Consider the following 21,370-nt stretch of genomic DNA (forward strand, 5'->3'; position numbering starts at 1 on the left):
CTATAGTTGAAAAAAAATGTCTTTTTTTTTTTTCTTTTGCGAAAGTGGGTGTGCAACTACTGGCCTAAATGAGTTGGGAAAATTAGAGCTGCACTTTCAATATAAAGCCACCCACTCAACTCAGAGCCTATCGTGTTTCAGAAACAGGGAGGTGTAGGGAGTGTGGAAGGTATTTTTCTCTTGTATCTTTAAATCTAAGTAACTTTACAAAATTTTCTTAAGCAATATTTGAAACAAGAAATCATCATAGGGGTTATTAGTCTTACTCTGTAGGGACAAATTTTTTCTGCTTCACAAGCTTAACTTCTTGGTTCTTGATATTCTGCTAAGATACTTAAAAGGTCATTTTATCAGGTCAACAGCAAATGGCACTCTTATTACAGAAAAGTTATGTAAAAAGAGGAAAAGAGAAGTAAGTCTACTAGCATGTAAAATGCACCACAAAAATGGGGAGAAATTACAGTTAAATACTTGTAAAATCAATCTTGCTCAAATATTTTGTTTAAATGGATGTCTTCCAAGAGCTCTGTGGCTCCACGTCAATGTCTAATAGGCACTACTCACTTTGACCTTCAGCGAGTCCTTTGTAAATGCTATCCACCCAAATGTACAAAAATGCCAATTTTACATAGGGATCCTGGTATTACTTCTATTTCTTACTCTGTAGAGGCTGTATTTTGAATATTTTAATAATGGTCAAAATATTCCTAGCCAACCTAGATGGCAATCACTAGAAACACAGAGATGTTAAAAAAAAATGTTGTTATAATTGCATTCTTTCCCTATTTGATTACAGTTTACAAATATGACTGTCAGCTAGTTATCCTAGTGAGGCTATGAGTCAACCCTCCTCCAAGTAATATAAACTTCTTAATTCAGTCTTTGGACTATAAATCCATAATAACACCACCAGTGTTTTGATGTTATCAGTATCTTTATCTTCCTTTATTCCATTCTATGATAGATTTTATCTCTTCCATTGATTACTGTAATTAATTGCTGGAAAAACAATTGCTAGCAAATAATATACTGAAGGATGGTGATTATTGGAAGAGTGAAGGGCAAGATCCTTGTGATATAGTGTGTATGTGTGTGTGTGTGTGTGTGTGTGTGTGTATGCGTGTGTATGAGTACATGAAAGAATGCGTGTGTAATATTCAATGAAATGATATGATAGGTCTGACTGAGGGCAATACTGTAATCTACTTAAGGTCAAGGATCATATAATGTTCACTGTCACATCCCTAGTAATTAACATTGTCCCTAGCACATAGAAAAAATTTTAAGGAACGTTTGTTGCATGAATAATACTAGTGCTCTATGTTTCCACTGGCAGACAAGGCTTCTACATGAAAAATGAGGCTAGAGGTCCATCTACAACAATCTGCTGTACACCCAGTGTTTATGGATGATTTCTATATACACAGCATTATGCTAGCATTTGAGAAAGATAAGGAAACTGAATACGCAGAACTTGGACTTGAAGAGCTTCCAGTCTAGTTGGAGAGACAAGATATATACAAGTGAAAACTTAACTCCTCATTCTAGAGAGTGAATAATGGCATGCCAAGTGTAATTTTTCAGTCCAAATACAACTACTCCATGAGTTCAGAGAAAAGAGAGGCTACCGAGGATTGGTGTTGTTAAAGAAAGCTACATAAACAAGGCAGGAATTGAGTTAGACCTTTGAGGATAAAATACAGTGGGGCAGGAAAGGAAATAGCCTTTCAGGAGAGGAGAGCCATGAGCAGTCATCAACACAAGAATAGATAATTCAAGACTTAAAGTTTAGGAAGCAGTCATTGGAAAGAGGAGATTTGGAAAAAGGAGATGATGGTCAAAACATATATAATAAGGAAGTAAATGAGCATGTGCATTTTGCATATTAACTTTCATACCTAAACTCCTTGCTGAAAAAAAGTAACTTTGAAACTTAGGCACATTATACATGTTGCAAACTGGGAGAAAATAGGTGGGATGTCAGAGGATCCCAGCAACTTTCCCAGAGGCTAGTGAGTAGCAGTAGACATGTCTAACTACGAGGGAGCTGATGTATGACTTCAGAGTAGATGAACAGGTAGATGGGGCCTTGGCTAAATCTTCTGATGAAGGATTCCATGTTGAAGGAACTTATGATGACAGCACAGATCTGACTCTCCCAAAGTCTTGAGTGACCTGATGTACTTTTGTAGTTATTCATTGATTACACCAAGTTCTACTTATTTTATCTATTTTAGGATATAGAAGGGTCAAAACTGTGTGTACAACTATTCTGCAAACCTGAACCATGTACATAAAGAAAAAGTTTTGAATTCTAACTTTCAGATATTGGAAAAAAAAATTCACACATCAATAAAATCAAGGATAAATATTAAGAGACCAAAGGAGAATCAGTAATTTATAGATATTTAAAAATAATCGGTGGTCTTTCTTTTCTAACCATGTCTAGAAATTGATGTAAGAAATCTTTATTAAAGTTAATCGTAGCAATGTGGATAAACTATCTACATATTGTGTTTGTGTGTGGGAATATGTAGAACAGAGTTAACAAAAGATTTGTTAAGATTTCAATAAATACTTTGTAAGTTACTTGTACGGACCCTTTAAAACTCCCATTTGTTAATGAAATGAAATGAAAAATTAACTCTCGAGGACGTTGCTTAAATTAAGTGCATCTATGCATGGATGTACTACTATGATGTTTCAACATACATTAATTATATCCTTTCGATGTCTCTACTGTCTTGTTCTAAATAGCTAATAAGACCTGCACTGCATCATAGTTCATAGAAGTGTGGTGCTTGTTGCTTAGGCAACAAGATGAATAAATGCAGGTCAGAATGTGCTTCAAGAAAAACAAAAGCTAGACTATGACACCGAGTGGAGACTAAGCAGGTTTAATAGATCTTTCACCACATTCATGAAATCTGTTTCTTAAAGTGGTCTGATCATATCAGTGTGCTTTAACTAAGTTCATAATGAAATAAATTAAATGATGGAGATCAACAAATAATTTTTATAAAGGTAGACATTGATTTTTTATGATACTAATAGAAAATAAGTGGTGCTTGGCAGCATGTAAAGCAATAATTGATGACACCATTTTATGATTTGCTTCATTTCCATAATTAATTCCTCTAAATGATAATTCAAAGTTTTAAAAATTGATTCTGTCTCATGAAGAAAGTATTTGACTGACTCATCTGAATTAACCATTTTCTCAATTTCTGGAAAATTATATACAACATTTGGAATTGAAAAAGAGTAATTTATGGAGAAGATCAGACCCTGGTTTTGTCATATATGTACAGGATTTTTTCCTCCCAGATACATTTTGGAGTACTTATACATATTTCATTCATGAATGTTTTTTACAATCTCCTAATGCTTATTTGAAACCTGTTTGATTAATCTTTCAGTTCTAGGCTTTCAAAAATGGATTATATTTGTTCAAAAGTGTTTAACATTCAGAGGAAAATTATGCTGAATTAAAAATCTTTCAAAGCAGCCCAATATTCTGGAGACTCCAAAAACCTACCTAACTTCTTATGGAACAAGAATAAATTTAGACAAGGGTTTGAGGAGAATGAGAAAGTCTTATCTCAAGTAGCGGTAGAGAGAAAGAATACTTATCAAAATGTGCAGTAAACATAAATAATGATGCAAAGACTTTTATTCTGTTTGATAGTTCCTCTAATTCTTGGTGTTATCTGTTTAGTGCCCTAAATCTGTCTTAAATCTTCTCAGTGTCCTAAGACTCATAGCAATTGAAGAAATGTCACTTTTTTCCTATTTCAACATCTACAACATCTTGTCTGGTCTAATCAGTGATGGTATTTTTAAACATGAGAAAAATAACAGTAGCTGTATATCTCATAAAAAATAGATTCATATTGAGTTCCATGTACACAATTATTTAGAGCTCACATGTTTTAATACATTTATGTAGCTTTAAAAAAAAAGCTCACAGGGCATATATATTTTTGGAGAAGAGGCAGAAGTTTAACAATTTGAGTAATTTTCAAAGCTACAATAGTCAAGTCAAGCTTGGAGAAAAATAATCTCAAATGGAGATAAAAAGGCATGACTAGCTCTCAGTGTTTTGTTATCAATTCTGGTATTAATAAGCTCCAGGTGTCAGTTCCAGCATTTTATTTAGAAATAGCTATTAATTATTTCTACAAGCCATTTGTGTGCTACATGCCTATGTTATGGAGCTCTCTCTAAATTTAGGGATCAGTAACATGTCGTGATGGGACCTTAAATGCAAGGAAAGGTAATAAGGACTGTGACGTAGCTTAACAAGGGAAACTGATGAGCAGTGGGGGAGGTATGTAAATGATTAGAAAGCTGTACTATGGGTCTGCACATCTCCCCATCCTCCTTCCTCACCTCTATCTACCACAGTGAGAAGTTTGCACATACTAGGTTTAGGTTGCATGCAGACCAGCATTCAGAAGTACATGAAGGTACTTAGTCATTAGCCTCTTTCTAAATATTGACAGTTAATTGATGGAAGTGTTTGTTTTCTACCTAAATTAACAAACAATACCTCGATGCTCTTCAATCAGCATGTGTAAGTAAGCGAATGCTCTTCATAATTGACCATCTGAAGCAGTTTGCTAACGAGCCAAAGGTCGTCCAAACAATTTAAGCTGCTTACCGAACAATTCTCAGGAAAAAAAAAAATGATCTTCACATCATAAACATAACGAATTGTCTAATTAATCACTAAATGAAATAAGATGTTTTAGGAATCTAGAATTAACTGAAGAATGCTATAATCTAACTGGGTATTGCAAATTTATAAAAATCACACAGAGAATGACAGGGAGAATATAAATGTTAATCTTCTTTCCCTGCCTATAAATAGTACTTTCATCGGTTCATTCACATAATACATATATGTATATGGATGACTATAGATCTTATTTTTCTGCAAGTGTCTATATGTACACAGTAAGTTCAGTCCTAAGAGCATCCGATTTTCTGATGCTGTTACATATATAAAACTGACCGGTTTTAGTGCAAATCAGGCTGCCTCTGAGCCGTGTAAGACACATAAGAAGCAAAGACAGACAAAAGGCAGCTCTGTGGACACAGAGAGCGTCTTACCATAAACTGCACATTGTCAAATCCATTAGCCATCAGGTGGTTCTCGTACTGAGGTAGCCCAATGCTTTCCAACCATTGTCCCACTGTTTGGACAGGGCATCTGGGTCCTGTAAGAGGATGAAGAGGGAAGCGTTTAAGCAGGGAGTAGCCGTCCACGGGGTAATAGCGGTAGTCCTGGGCTGAGAGGTGGCATTGCCACATCATGCTCCTGGGAAAGTTGCTATCAAAGGAGCCCGCCAGCTTGACAGATTAATGTTCTCAGCGAGAGAGCAAAGTCAGAAGTAAAACATAGTTTGCCAGGCAGGCTGTGGAGTATGACTTGATCCTAGCTCCACATTTCTTACATATTAATCTTTACTACCGACCAGTACGTCATACAGCCACCAAAACCAGGCAGCAGAAGAAGGCATATCAAGCTGTCAGCTTAGGCTGGTCTGCGTTCTATGTGATTGTTGGAGTACTCCACAATGAGCAATGCACGGCCAGCAGCCAGAATTCTTTTTATCAAGTACTCCTACACTCATCAGTATGCAGCTCCATGCTCCTTGCTCCCCCTAGCTCGCTCCCCTTCATTACCCAGCCCAGGCTACACCTCGCATTTTCAATAATAGCCATCAGATAAGGCAGATTTTTTTTGTCTGCAAGCTGTAAGCCTGCTGCTGCTGCTTCCTCCTACACACCCATCCAAGCGTCAATCTTGAATGATGAGAGCAGTCAAAACAAATGCAGAAAATAGCAAGATTCAAAAGCAAACCAAAGTGCTTAAATCTGAATTGAATCTTCATACCGGTTATACACGTTACAGAGCTATTTGTTGTGGAATTTTACGTTTCAAAGGACACCAGGATATGCAAAGCTTTAACTATAGCTTATAGCCAAGCTCACTACAGGTTCCCTTTTTCTTTTTCTTCCCTTCCCTTTCTTCTTCTTTAAATGCAGCACAGATAAATGTTTCCCATCTAAAGCTTTACAGTATTTGGATAATAATTACTCTCTTCCTTTGCCATGCTATATCAAAATGCACCTCTCTGAGATTTTTATTTCTTTTTGAATTACTGCAAAATACAGAAACTGCATCGCAGTCTTGAAGTCAAGATAATTCATTTCTCGTTTGCAGGGTTTCTTCCAAACAAACATATTATTAGGCACAAGAATTCCTTTTCTCCTCTGATATTTATAACCCAATCTACCAGGGTAACCATTCTAAATTAGCTCTAAAGGTAACATTACTGGGTAGAATTTTTAATAAAGAAAAAGAGCCCTAACCAAAAATAATTTGAGAATAACAGATGTAAATGTGCAAGCTTTTACTGAATGGCAGACAGATTGAGTAATTTATTTAATAATTGAGAGACACGAGAGATTAATAATAGAACTCAGAGGACTAGATCATCAGAAAGAATAAAGACTCTTAAGATCAGGAAAGAACTTGCAGGAAAGTGAGTCTAACTTCCCTCTTAGCACAGGAATCCCCTGTCACAGTGTTCCTGGAAGAATTTTTTCTAGTTTATGCTTGAATACTGCCTGGAACAGAGCTCTTACGACTTATCAAGACTTCATTTATTAAAAAGGTATTTTACTTCCTACCTGACTCCTACTCACTGGCTCCAACTCTGCCTTTGGAGTCACAGAGACTGGGAACAATACCTTTCCCACATATGGCATTTTAAAAATTAAAGATAACTAGCTCTCATCATCCCAGAACAGTGCCTGGCACATAGTAAGTACTCAATAAATATTTACTGAATAAATAAAACATCATTTTTCTTCTTTTCCCAAATCTTATCTTTGTTTCCTTTCTCTTTTAAGAACATCGTCTACTTCCATAACACACAGACTTTAAACTTCAAAACATCTTGCTGACGTCAGTCCCCACGTTGCAGTCATCCCTCCCTATAGTATCTCTGGCATCTATTGCCTTGATTCTATTTCTTGTTTTGCGTTTATGGAACTTCCATCCACTTTGATTCTGCTCTTTTAGTTCAGGACCACCTGGCCTAATGCAACACTGGTTTCTATACGAGTCTTCTTAACTCTGATATTTTAAAAATCTATTGTATATGCGGGTGTTGAAATAAGTTCTCTAAGATACCATTTTGATTATTACTCCCCTTTTCAAAACTCTCCCATGGTTTTTAGTTGGCTCCAAAATAAACCCCCAACTCCTTTGATAACATTTTGGGGTCTTCATGATCTGCTACAAATCATCCAACTTTATTTCCCTTTCCCAGTGCTCCAGTGAGGTAGGATTACTGGCTGGTCTCTAAGGGCAACACTTTGGTTGTCCACAGCTCTGTGCCTTCATTGGCTTTAGATCACACGACACTTTATGAAACCTTTTCTAAACCCACCTAACAGGAATAAATCTCTTCCTTATTTGTCTTAAGTGACATTTTTAGACTCTCTATTATAACAAATACTTTCTACTTAACATTATAGTTATTTATATGTAAGACTTACAGCCTGAATATAGGAACATGTCTTGCTAGTATGGCACATAGTTAGGAGTCAGTACACACCAAATAATGTAATTTTCATTTCACAATCCAAACTATACAGTATCCTTCTGGTTTTGACTTAAAAAAAATTTTTTTTTTTTTTTTGCTTTTAAATCTATTCTAATAGCTAAATTCTCTATGAAGTAAGATAGTTAGGTTTCTAAATAGAATTTTTCAGGTATGAATTTTTGTTTATCATACTCATCCTCTCTTCTACTTGATGATAATTTATCCCAAATTGGTTCTAAGTCTTCTAAGAAGGTCAAAAAGTTTGTAGCACTTTAGAAATCGATTTTAAGAGATTCTGGTTGCTCAACATTACCTGTATGAGAAGTTCAAAACAAAATACTAATTGTCTTTGGCTAGCTCTAAAGCTGGTATGAGGTGGAATAAAGGTAAGTATCAATTACAGCCTCTCCTAGCGTCACATCCATACTGTTCTTCCTGATCATTTTAATGAGTATGTGGATAAGCTAAACAAAGTTTGAAAAAATGCCACAATACTGTTTTGGTAAGACATATGTTGATGGGCCAGCTCCTCAAATCCCATCTCATCTCCTAAGATGCATACCAGAGCCCAAGTATATAGAAGAGTGCCATATATATCTTAGGCATTAAATCATATTTGGTAAATGAATGAATGAATGACATTGGAAATGACTTTCATAAGATTTTAATTTCTTATTTGAGAGATCTATAACATCTATCTATCTATCTATCTATCTATCTATCTATCTATCTATCTATCATCTATCTACCTACCAATCATCTATCATCTATCATCTATCTATCATCTATTAAAGCAGGGGTTATTTCAAGGTCTAGACTGTTGTCTGAAAACATAGCTCAGAGAGAATATTAGTTACCAATCACTTGACCAATCTTTACACAGACCGACTAAATATTTTTTAACTATTGGATCATTCAATTTATACTCACCAATTCTCATATGTTGGTGAAAGGTTATAATGAAGGAGAAAAGTGAGTTAGGAGTGAGTGGGGAAGGGGGAGTTGGTGAGGGAGAGAGGGGAAGAAGAAAGAGGCCTTGAGTCATGTTGTTTATGGTTTTTTAAAAGTATTTTCTCATGAGCCAAATCTCTAAAACAACCCTGGTTTTGGTGTGACGATTGTTTTTTGAGTGTTTAAGTATATTTCTCACTTTACTTGAAATACTTTCTTGGAGTTGAGAAATTCTTAAAGCATAACAATGCATTATTGAGCACCTTTATTCAACTAGAACTTCTTTAAGTTCTAAAAGTGGGATAAGAGGGAAAGAAGAAACTGGCAGTTATTCAGGGCTACCATGTCCTAAGCAGTGTGACGTGGATTATTATCCCCATTTAGACATAAGAACATTGAAACTCAGAGTGTGTAATGAAACCAAGAATTTTGTTTGACACAGTCTTTTGAAAAATAAATCTGGGGTTCCACTTCCAGAATGTCAATGTGAAGGGCTCCATAGACCTTATCCCAAGACCAACAAACGTAACTGCTAAAAATTGTATAACAACAAAACAAAACAACCATTTAGTCTCTGGAACATAGAAAGGATGAAGAAATATCTGTTCAAGAAAATCTATGAAAACTTGGTAAGAACAGAGAGAATCTATGGCACTGAAGCCAAAACTTGTCTCTTCCTCCCTCCCCCTACTTCCCAGTTTAGCTGGAAAGAAACTCCACTCTGGGTGGGTGTGCCCAAGAGAATGAGGATCTGTCTCCCCTCAGCTCCCATCCATGGGATAAGACGTCTATCAAAAGGGACAAGCCAGTAACATTTCTAATTCCCTCTAAATTTAAGTTGGAGGGGTTAAATTTTTGGTGAGTGTGGCTGAGATGTCATGAGTTCCCTGTGTCCTTCCAGCCCCCATTTATAAAGTGGAGGCTCTATCCCAGTTGTGACAGGCCAAGAATAGTGAAGCCTTAATTGCCCTCATCCCAACTTAATTATATGGCTGAGGTTCCACGTGCAGAAATACAAGTTGAGAAGATAAGAAGACCAGAGGCCACCATTCCTGCCTAGTGCCCGGAACAGTGGTTCAAAGATTTTGCCAAAGGGGAGAGAGTCAGTCCCTAAGTATAGAGAGCTCTAAAGGTCTATCTCAATGAATTGATTTTATTTGAAATAGAGCATGAGGAAATTATTAAAAATAATAGAGATTTTTATGATAAGCAATTCAACTACTAATCTGTTCTCCACCTCTAGCATTTTATCATTTTAAGAATGTTATATGCAGGAAATCATACACGATTTAAGCTTTGAGATTGGCTTTTTTTTTCATTCAGCATAATTCCCTTGAAATCCATACAAGTTATTCCACGTATTAATATCTCATTTCTCTTTATTGCCGAGTAGTATTCGCGGATATGAATGTACCAAAGTTTGCTTAATGATTCACCCATTGAAAGACATTTGGGTTGTTTCTAGCTTTAGCTATGAATAAAGCTGTATATCATTCATGTGAACATCAGTTTCCATTTCTCCGGGATAAATGTCTAAGAGTGCAACTGCTGAACCATGTGGTAAACACACGTTTCATTTTATAATAAATGTTTGTATTATTTCCCAGACTAATTGTACCATTTTACATTCCCATCAGCAATGTATGAGAGATCAAGTTTCTTTGCATCTTCACCAGAATTTGGTGTAATTACTTAAAAAAAATTTTTTTAGCCATTCTGATAGGTGTACAGTAATACTTCATTGTAGTTTTAATTTGCATTTCCCTCATGGCTAATGATGTTGAACATATTGTTATGTGTTTATTTGCCATCTGCATATCCTTTTTGGTAAAACGTCTGTTCATGTCTTTTGCCTATTTTCTAATTGAATTGTTTAGTTTTTTATTGTTGAATTTTGACAGTTCTTTATATATTCTAGATATATTTGTTGAATTTTTGATTTGCAAATATGTTCTCCCAGTCCACAGTCTATCTTTTCATCTTCTTCAGTTTCCTGTGGAGCTAAAGTTTTTACTTTTGGTGAAGAACAATTTATTAATATTTTTCTTTAATTAATTATGTTTTTGGTGTCTATTCCATTATTTTTAACTGTTTTAAACGATCATTAAAACTATGTCTATTATAAATAGCTTATAACTGTAATTATTTTTTAATCTAGAATTTAAAAAACTACAACTTAGTGATTTACATTTTAAAGAAAATACACAATTTAGGGTAATGAAAGTCATGCTTGATTTTAATAATTTCATCTTATTCTATGTTTATATTTATTTACATTTTCATTTACTTTTTTTCTTTCATTCTTGTCAGCCTGGTGACTTTCCTATTCATTCCATTTTATACTTGTTAACTTTGAGCTTTTGTGATAGTTCTGTTTTATTCATGATTATTTTACTTTTCCATGCTCTGAATATCAGATGCATACTTTTCTAGAATTATTTGAAAGTAAGATATCAATTTTTTCCTCCTCCAACACATTCTATTTCCCACTCCCACACCCCAAACTTCAGTAAAATTACACCTTTGGAATATTTTTTATTTTCTATTCTCCCTTTCTTGCCACCACATGTTGCAATTTCTGAAATGCTTTCCTTTTACCTATCTGCCCCATTACCAACCAATTCTTGGGACTTACTGATAATCATTTAGAAAATTATGTTCCGTTCCATTACTAGAATTTTTTTATAGTATATTTCTTCTGTTTAATGAATCTTTATTTAACATTTATGTTGAACACTCCCAATGTGTTTATCATATCAATTTAGATTTTATTACTGTAAAGATTCATTAGTCACTACTGTTTTATATCCTCATAACCTTCTCCATCTTGAACTTTCTGTTTTCATTTGGGGTTTTATTAAACTACTTTCTCATATCCTCAGAAAATATTGTGAACTGATTGAAAATAAAAGTGCAGCAAATCAAAATTTGTGAGATGTAGCTAAAGTGGTAAAGAGAAATTTATAGCATTAAATGTCTGTATTAGAAATAAAGAAAATTTCAAATCCACAATCTTAGCACCTACCTTAAAAAATGAGAAAAAGAAACAAAACTAAAAGTAAGTAGAAATCAGAAAATAAAGGGAAATAAATGACACAGAAGAAAAATCAACAGAGAATAATACATGAAACCAAAAGCTATTAATTGAGATAATCAATAAAATTGATAGAGCACTAGTCAAGCTAATCAGGGAAAAAAGGAGAATACACAATTTACCAATATTAAGAATGGGAGAAGTAATAGCTCTACAGATTCTATACATATAAAAAAGGATAATAAAAATATTATGAACAACTTCATACCAATAAATTAAAAACTTAGATGAATTGGACAAATATACTGAAAGATACAACTATCAAATCTCATTCACGAAGAGCTTTCTAACCGAATACCTCTACGAAACTAATTATATTTATAGTTAAAACTTTGTACAAAGAAAACTCTAGGCCTCATCAATGGCTTCAATAATTAATTCTACCAAACATATAAGGAAAAAAGAATATCAATTCTACATAAACTCTTCCAGTAAATTGAAAAAAATACTTGCTAATTTATTCCATGAGGTCAGGATTATTCTGATACCAAAACCAGACAAAGACAGTATGAGAAAAGAAAACTACAGATCAATCTTTGTCATGCAAATAGGTATAAAAATTCATAACAAAATCCGGCAAATAGTAGTCAATAATATATAAAAGATAACAAAACATGACCACGTTGGGTTAATACCAATGATTCAAGGTTTCTTTAGCATTCAAAAACCAATTTATAAAACTCACTATATCAACTACTAAAAAAAAACCCCATACAATCTTCAAAGTAGATGCAGAAAAAAATCATTTCACAAAATCCAACATCCATTCCTCATAACACCCTGGGCAAAAAATTCTCGGCAAAAAACTCTCCACAAACTAGAAAAGAATTTCTCCAACTTGATAAATGGCATCTATAAACAACCTACAGCTTGCACTTAATTGTAAAAGACTGAACTCTTTCCTGCTAAGTTCAGAAAACAAGGTAAGAATGTCCACTACTCTCACCACTTCTAACATTGTACTGGAATTCTAGCCAGCACAATAAATGAAAAAGAATCAAAATGCATCCAGATTAAAACTGTTTCTGTTTACATATGATATGATTATCTTCGTATAAAATCCTATGAGAGCTACATAAGAATAGGTGAGTTTAGCCAGGTTGATGATACAAAAATCAATATATAAAAATCAATTGAATTTCTATATACCAACAATAAACAATCAGAACTTGAAATAAAAATAGCATAATTTATAATAGCATATAATACATGAAATTCTAAGGAAATCCTAATCTGTCAAAAAATGTGCCAGATCTATACACTTAAAATTACAAAACATTGCTGAAAGAAATCATACAGGATCTAAATAAATAGAAAGATAAACCACATTCATGTATTGAAGAACTCAATATTTTTAACATGTCACTTATTCCCAAATTTATCTCCAGATTCAATGCAATCCCAATCAAAATCCTAGGAGGCTTAAAAAAAATGTTTTATGTGAAAACTGTCAAGTTTCTCCTAAACTTCATATGGAAATACAAAGGACTAAGAATAACCAAAATCACTTTGAAAAAGAACAACATTGGAGAAGGCACACTGCTTGACTTGAGGACAATATAAAGCTGTGGTCATTGACACGGTGGGGTGTTGGTCTTAAGATAGACAAGTAGGTCAATGGAACACAATAGAGGGTTTAGAAATAGACACACGGAGGGTCAATTGATTTTGGACAAAGGTGAAAAGTCAATCCTGTGGAGAAAGGAGGGACTTCAATGCATGATGCTGGAATAACTGGAGATCCATATGCAAAACAATGGACTTTCATGCATATTTTGCATTATATATAAAAATTAGCTCAAAATGTACATAGTCCTAAATATAAAACCTAAAACTATAAACTTTTTGAAGAAAAATTTGGGAAAAAACTTTAGGGAAAATCTTGAATTGGTTTAGGCAACAAAAGCAGAGTTCTAAAAGAAAAAATGATCTTTAGAATTCACCAAAATTTAAAAAGTCTAGTCATTGAAAGATAGTATTAAGAAAATGAAAAGACAAACTGCTGACTAGAAGAAAACTTCTGCAAATTATATCTGATAATAGATTTGCATTCAGAATATATAATAAACTCTCAAAACTTAGTAATAGGTGTTTATCATTAGACATTAGGAAAATGCGGATGAAAATCACATGATACCACTTATTAGAATGTCTAAAATTAAAAAGGCTGATCACACCAAGTGTTGACAATGATGTGGATCAACTGGGATTCTGAGACACTGCCAGTGGGGATATAAAATGGTACAACCACTTTGGGAAATAGTTTGATAGTTTCTTAAAAAGTCAAATATACATCTACTACATGGCCAGCTATTCTACTGCTGGGTATTTACCCAAGAGAAATGAAAGCATATGTCACACAGAGATTTGTATATGAATGTTCATCGTAGCTAACAACTGGAAACAGTCCAAATGCCCACCAACAGGTGAATGGATAAACAAACTGCAGTATATTCATACAATGGAATATTACTCAGCAATACAAAGGAACAAATTCATGCATGCATCACATGAATAAATGTAAAAATAATTCTGCACAGAGTAAAAGAAACCAGACCCTAACCCCCGCAAAAGGCTACATTTTGTATGATTCCGATTACATAAAATTCTAGAGAACATATTTGTAGTGATGGAAAATAGGTCAATGACTACCTGAAAATGGGAAGGATAGTGGAAGGGAATACCAAGGGACATGAGATGAGATGTCCCTTGGACGTGATGGATGTTTACTTTCTTGATTGCAGTGATGATTTTACAAGTGTATCCATTTGTCAAATATCAAACTGTATACTTTAAATTTGTGTAGTTTATTGTAGGACAATTCTATCTCGATGGATCTAGTTTTAAAAGTCTTTAAAAAAAAAAGTAGAAAAAGAAAACAAAAATGGTGAAAAATAGAAGGGATTTATTTTAGACAAAATTGTCAGGGAATGTCTCTCCGAAAAGGTGAAATTTGAACTGAGATTGGAATGTAGTGAGGGAGCAAGCCATTCTGGTATCTAGGAAAAGAGAATTTGAGGCAGTGGAAACAGTAAGTCCAAGGCCCAATATCTTACCCTCTATTGTAATGGCTTAGTGATAGTGGAGGGTGGAGTACTAGCATAATTTTGACACGTTCTTAAGTGTTCTCACTGTATATTACGTAGCCAATGAAGGCCTAGGAGATTGAGATGAATGTATACTTATTCTAGGATACTGTCTGAAAATTATTATAAATGTATTAAATTAAGTACAGATATCAGTTTAGGTTTCTAAAATGAATTTTCTCCTTCAAAAGTAGAATGCACCTAATATTCTGATTAATTTCAGGCATCTCTTAATTAAGTTCTAGTTAATTTTTTTTGGGGGGGGAGGCTATTTATTTTATTATATTTTTATTCCTTCGGCATTGACTGCCATCTTCAGCAAATATTTATAAAGTACCTCTTGTCCCACGCACTTTGCTAGGAGGTAGGGATATAGCTTTGAACATCCCTGCACATATGGAATTTTTAGGCTACTGGAGAAAATTGGTTTACCACTTAGAAAATATCAGTTGAGATTAGAAGAATTAAAATTTAGAAATGTGACTTATCGCGACCATATAGAGCGAAGAAATGACAGAGAAAACTCCTTAAATTTCTCCATTTTCCATGATCAAAAGAGAAACCTAATATACTATTGGTTTCAATAGATACTACCAGGTGAAATTGATGGAACAGTTAACATGGATAAAATGATTTGGCCAAGGTGGCAGTTATCACATTTGTTAAGTGGAAAAACAGCAGTTAGGAAGGGATAAAGGAAATTCTCTGGGAAAAAAGTTAAAAAAAAAAAAAGCTGGCTAACCCCTCAAATACATAATAAGTCCTCGCACCAAGGTAACTGACATAAGGCACATAGTTTTCAACAAATATGTCTTTCCATTGATCTAAACCATATATAAAGGAAAGGAGCTTATATTTATTGAGCATCTACTATGTGTCTGGCCTTTTAAATATATTTTCTTATGTAAAATAATAGCAAACATGCATTTACAGTGGTCAGATTCTAAATGTTCTATATGTATTAGCTCATACTACTTTCATGACTACTTTGAAAAGTACTATTAATATCATCTCCTTTTACAAGGGAGGAAAATAAGTTACATGGGGATCATGAGTTGTTTAAAGTCACCCAGTGAGGTGAGAACCCTGGTAGCCTGGTTCCAGAGCCTAAGCTTTTAGCCAATATTCTATGCTGCTCCTCTGCTCCAGATGCACAGGCGGGAAAATTGCCCTTTTGCAGAAGGGAGACTGTTCACCCATACACATGTCAGCAGGTTTGTTTTAAAAGGGCTTTGGTTATTCCCAGGTTTTCTGTTTATTTTTCTTCCCACTCTTCATCTTACATTCATTATTCTTGGATTCTAAAGTGTAAAGTAACGAGAAAAAGCAGGAGGGAATAATGAGAGGTGGGAGGAGGGTAAATCCTATCACTTGGATATTTTTATTTCACTCTGACAAAAGGCTTTTCTGTGATTCTAAAAGATGGCACCTTCAGTGTCAGTTCTATATGGGTGCTTGGCCTCTTTGGTCTGCAATGCACGGACGCCTGTGCTGTGTGGCTAGGGAGATGCTGCCTCGTAGTGTAGCATGGTGATAAAGGGACAGATCCTGGAGCCAGTCTGCCTGGGTTTGAATTTTGGCTATTCTCCATTACATAAATATTTGCTGTTTCTATTCTTGATCATGGAGCAACAGAAAGTACCATTCTGCTTAGGCGAATTTCTGGGGCTTCGTTCTTATTTGGTAAAGTGACACCTCACCACACCTATCTTCTGATTTTGTATGAAGCTAAAATGAAATAACGTGTAAAAAATCACTACGAATTGTTAAGAGCTACTCAAATGCTAGGGATATATTATTATCTTTACTGTCAGTAAAATGCATTCTTGTGTTATTCATTCAGTCCCTCGATCAAAGGACTGGTCCTGAGCCATCAGTGCTTTTCTTTGCCCAGTTCTCTTTGTTTCAAACAGACAAAAATGAATAGGGTGAGCAGTCTGGCCAAATAACAGAAGAAAGCTAATTGTACTGTGAAGTGATCAGAATGCCAAAAACCCATGACATCTTTAGGGGCTTTGTCTTATCTAATGAACCAATAACCAGGTCCTCAGGACCAAGCAGCTTGGTCTTCACACCCATTCAAAGGCATAAAGAAAAAAAAGAGCTGGGGCAACAATGGCAAGAAAGGAAAATTGGTATTTCTAGCTTCAAAACTGAAAAAAAGTACTATTAGTTATTTATTCCAATGTATTTCAAATAAAGACTGGTCACTTTTGAAGAGAATGGTAAAAAAGCCCATTGAATTTAGAAGGCTATGCCCACATTTGGGAGAGAAATTGCACATTCAACTAATAACAATAGCGTTGGTCTCTATGTGAGCCTCCTTTCCTGTCTTTTATAGCTTGTAATACAGGTGTAGGAGCTAGGAATGAACAGTGTTCGTTCCTGTAGGATAGTGTAAGAAAGATCCTAACTAACAATTCTATTTTTAACTAAAAAGTATCAGTATCTCATTTTCCCAATCCTAAATGTCCTCCGAGCTGAGAACTGTAAACTACATATTTTTTTTTCCTTATGGAGAAAAACTGACAGTGAAAATTAACAGGAAGAGAGATAATGCAATAAGAACAATGCTTCTTCCACTGATAAATAGCAGCCAGTCTTAAATAGGAAACAAATGCAAAGCAGAGGTGGAAGACAACAGAAGGAAAGAGATTAGTCATTCCAAGAATGGTGGAATGTTGTGGGTCAACAGTGTTCTGGATCATAAAGCCAAGATGTAAATAGGAAAATGTTCCAGATTATGCTTTGGTGTTTAAATGGTAAGAGAAGTCAGGAGCTCAGATTCAATTTTCCCTAAGGCCTTGAATTTTATTTTGAACTGAAAACTTCATGGAGCACTTAAGAAATACCAGTCTTTACAAAACAGATCTGACAACTTATGCACTGGAATGTGGTTTAAAATAGGAAATGAAATTTAAGTCTAAAATGCTAAAATCTTTTGACAGATAACAACAACATACATATATATGTGTACACACACACACACACACACACACACACACACACACACACACACACGTTATACCTGATTTAAAAAAATAGTAATTCCATTGATTTAATTCTCATTTTTCATTCTTTTAAGGTTTCTGGCAAATGTTTGAATCTTCTTGAGAAGAAGCTGATTATAGCCTTACGATATTGAGGCCTTTTGTACACCAGCCATTGTGTTAGGCCCAGGGAGGAAAGGAAACTTGTCCTGCCTTCAAGGACCTTATGGTCTAGTGGGGAGAAAATTACCATGGAGGATGATGAATGCTATAATGAAGATGTATATGAAACATGTAAAATGTAGAGAGAAGGGAAGGATACTTAATTTGGCTTGGGTGAAGAGCTAAAGAGAGCTTACAGAAGAGCTCATCTGACCTGTGACTTGAAGATTTAGTAGGAGTTTGTGAGGCAAATAAAAAGAAGATGGTTGTGATAGTTAATTTTATGTGTCAACTTGACTGGGTTAAAGAATGCTCAGAGAGCTGGTAAAATGATTATTTCTGGGTATGTCCATGAGGCTGTTTCTGGAGGAAGTTTGCATTTGAATCTGTAGATTGAGTAAAGAAGAGCACACTCACCAATGTGGGTGGACATCATTCAATCCACTGAGGGTCTATTAGCATGAAAAGTCAATGAAAGAGTGGATTTACTCTCTGCTCGAGCTGAGACGTTCGTCTTCTCCTACGTTCCGACATTGGCAATCCTGGTCTGCGGGCCTTCAAACTAAAACCAGGACTTATACAATACAGCTAGCAGTCAAGATTCTCAGGCTTTTGGACTCAGACTGAATTATACCACTGCTTTCTGGGTTCTCCAGTATACAGACAGTAGACTGCAAAACTTCTCAGTCTCCATAATCATGTGGGCCAATTCCTATAATAAATCTCCTCTTATGTATATCTATATATACCTTATTGTTTCTGTTTCTCTGGAGAATCCTAATACAATGGTATTCCAGGTAGATGGAATAGCATGAGGCAAAGGCATATTTGAGTATAAAAAATGATTAAAATGATTCATTATTGCCAGAATTCAAAGGTTATGTACATGTCTAAGCAGGGAAAGGCCACAGGGAATAGGGCAAGATATGTAGGCAAAAGACAAATAATCAAGAAACTTGTATGTAATGACACAGAGTAACTATTTTTTTTCTTAAGAACCAAGAGATGCGATCGAATTTTTGTTGCATCATCTGGGAGGATGTGAGAGACAGAATAATGCAGGGAATAAACTAGAAATATGGAGACACAGGAAGCCTGTAAGTTTCTCCTTCTTAAAAGCAAATAGATAAAATGACCCAACTAAATGTTTTAGGGGATGGTCTCCGCATAGAGGAAATTCCAAATATCCTCAGTCTCTTAGAACCTTTCAAAATAAGCACTGGTTCCATGGTTAACTGAATTTCTTGTGAACAGAACTCCTGCTATGCCTCAACTACAGAAGTTAAACATGGGGTCAATTCTTCCCATAGAGAAGACCTCATCTAATTGGCTCAAACTTAGTTTGATAGTCCTGGCAAATGAACACTCTTTGATTTTCATAAGGTCAATACCAAAATTCCAAGTATTCTGTGCATGTATACAAAGTGGTGAAAAGGAAATTAATACATGTTATTTTTTAAAAGATGATTGCTGTGAAGATTGCCGTGAAAAGAATTGATAAATATGGAAAGTGCTTAGAATAGTACTTGGCATAAATTATGCATTGCATAAATATTAGTGAAAATAATAAAATATTCACTGTAATAATTATAGCTATATATTATTTCCTATAATGGTATTTATCTGTAATAAACATAATACATAAAATAATGTTATTAATAATAATTGACTCTTGAGTCATTAGCAAATTTCAAAAAATCAACTTGCTCAGTCAGTCAAGCACTGCCAAAAATCCATGAAATCTATGATTTTGAAAGAACTCGTCAAGAAATTCTGGGTCAGATTTAACACTCACCATTCTTCAACAGATTCATTGTGATTAAGTATGAAAACAGATAAGGCACTGAATTAGTTTAATTATCTTAGCCTAATAATTTTAACTGTTATGAAATCTTATGGGTAGGATAAATACCTGCTGTGATGAAGACTTGTTTACATTCTTGATAAAGCTAACTAGTAAAGCTATGATTTCTATAAAAGAGACTCCTTCAAAATATTTTTAGCCTCCAGGTTAACGCTTATTTTCATTTTCTACTAAAATCCTGAAGTCAGGGCTAAAGATTTTTTTTTTTTAAATTTTCTCAGCAACCGTAAAATGCTTCATTCGGTAAGGCGAGACGAGTTTTGACAGAATTTGAACCTCAAGCCTGTATGTAATTCTCCACACTGAAGATAACCTCAACAATTTCATGAACAAATTTTAATCTATGTCAAATTTTAATTTTCATACTGGCTGAAAATTAAAATATATATTCAAAATAAAAAAAGGAATAGAGCAGGCTTAGAAATGCTGAATTAACAGATCAAAATATATTTATTTCATAATATAAACTTATAATTAGGTAATTAAAAATAAGCATTGAGATTCATAATGACTCAAAGTCATGGGGGTAAAAAAAAGATTTCTCTTCCGTTTTCTAAAGAACTCAGAGCGAAACCTGGGAATATGTCATGAACAGTGTTTTCACCACACAGCACCCATCGCTCTCTTCTGATAATGACCCCAATTTTCCACTTTCCTTGGGGCCTTAACTCCTCACTTATTCTCAGTTCCTGTGCTTTGGAAAGAGTTTACTGCACACCCTCTCCAGGGATGGACATAAGACTCAAATCTGGTGTGGTAGGTGGCTTGATATTGCTCTGAATTCTATAATCTACATGTGTTTCGTTTTCAAAATAATATACGGATTAAATTTCCAAACTGTTGCTTTCTACTGTGTCCACAACATTTCATTCTGTGGATTCTTTGGCAGCCAAATAACATCTTTAAGTTCTCATGGACATTTAGCAAAGTCCGCCCAGGTTCTACTGTAGGAGTACTGTATGTGAAAATATTCCTCCTGTTTCTAAGATCAGATTTTTACCTGAATGTATCTATGTTTTCAATCTCAATATGTATGTTTTGTTTAACAGAATCTAATGTCGTGGATAGACTGTCATATTTTACCTTGAGCTTCTATTTTCTTCATCAATTTTGACAAAATTTGCTTCCTGCTGTGGATTATATCAAACATGATTTAATTGAAAATAACTTTGTACTTATAGCTCATCTAATGGGTCATAGATAAGTAGCTTATGAGCACCTATGTAATAAAATAACAACAACAACAACAACAATATTTTTGTAGTTTTAGATATAGTTTAAGTAATTTTTAATGGCTTTATGCGGTTGAATATTTACTCGACTTGAGTATTTACTCAAGATTATCTTGGTGACATTTATGAAGCTAGTTGATATTAGAAAAAAGAATGGAAGGCACAAAGAGTTTATGAAATCTTGTCAAGGTCAAGTGCTAGTTTAATTGTAGATCCAAAACCAGATATCTCTTGAACTCATTCCCAATCCTCTGAACTATCAATGACTAACCTCATATCAGGATGATAAAAATGTTTTAGCATGACAAAAGAATATCAAAAACAAAGACAATATAGGAAAAGAAGTTAGTAATAACATAGTAAACCTTA

General features: G+C 34.5%; 1 protein-coding gene across 1 annotated transcript in view; it reads right to left on the minus strand.

Moving 5' to 3' along the window:
• The window catches only part of ANKS1B (ankyrin repeat and sterile alpha motif domain containing 1B), an 874,817-nt gene that overhangs the window by 345,369 nt on the left and 508,078 nt on the right, over positions 1–21,370 (minus strand). The window contains exon 15 of the mRNA XM_023527446.1: positions 5,116–5,222. Within this exon, the coding sequence (XP_023383214.1) occupies positions 5,116–5,222 (107 nt within the window). The remainder of the gene's footprint in view (positions 1–5,115; positions 5,223–21,370) is intronic.

The sequence above is a fragment of the Pteropus vampyrus genome, unplaced genomic scaffold (genome assembly GCF_000151845.1).
Source record: "Pteropus vampyrus isolate Shadow unplaced genomic scaffold, Pvam_2.0 Scaffold16, whole genome shotgun sequence".
NCBI classification, from domain to species: Eukaryota; Metazoa; Chordata; class Mammalia; order Chiroptera; family Pteropodidae; genus Pteropus; species Pteropus vampyrus.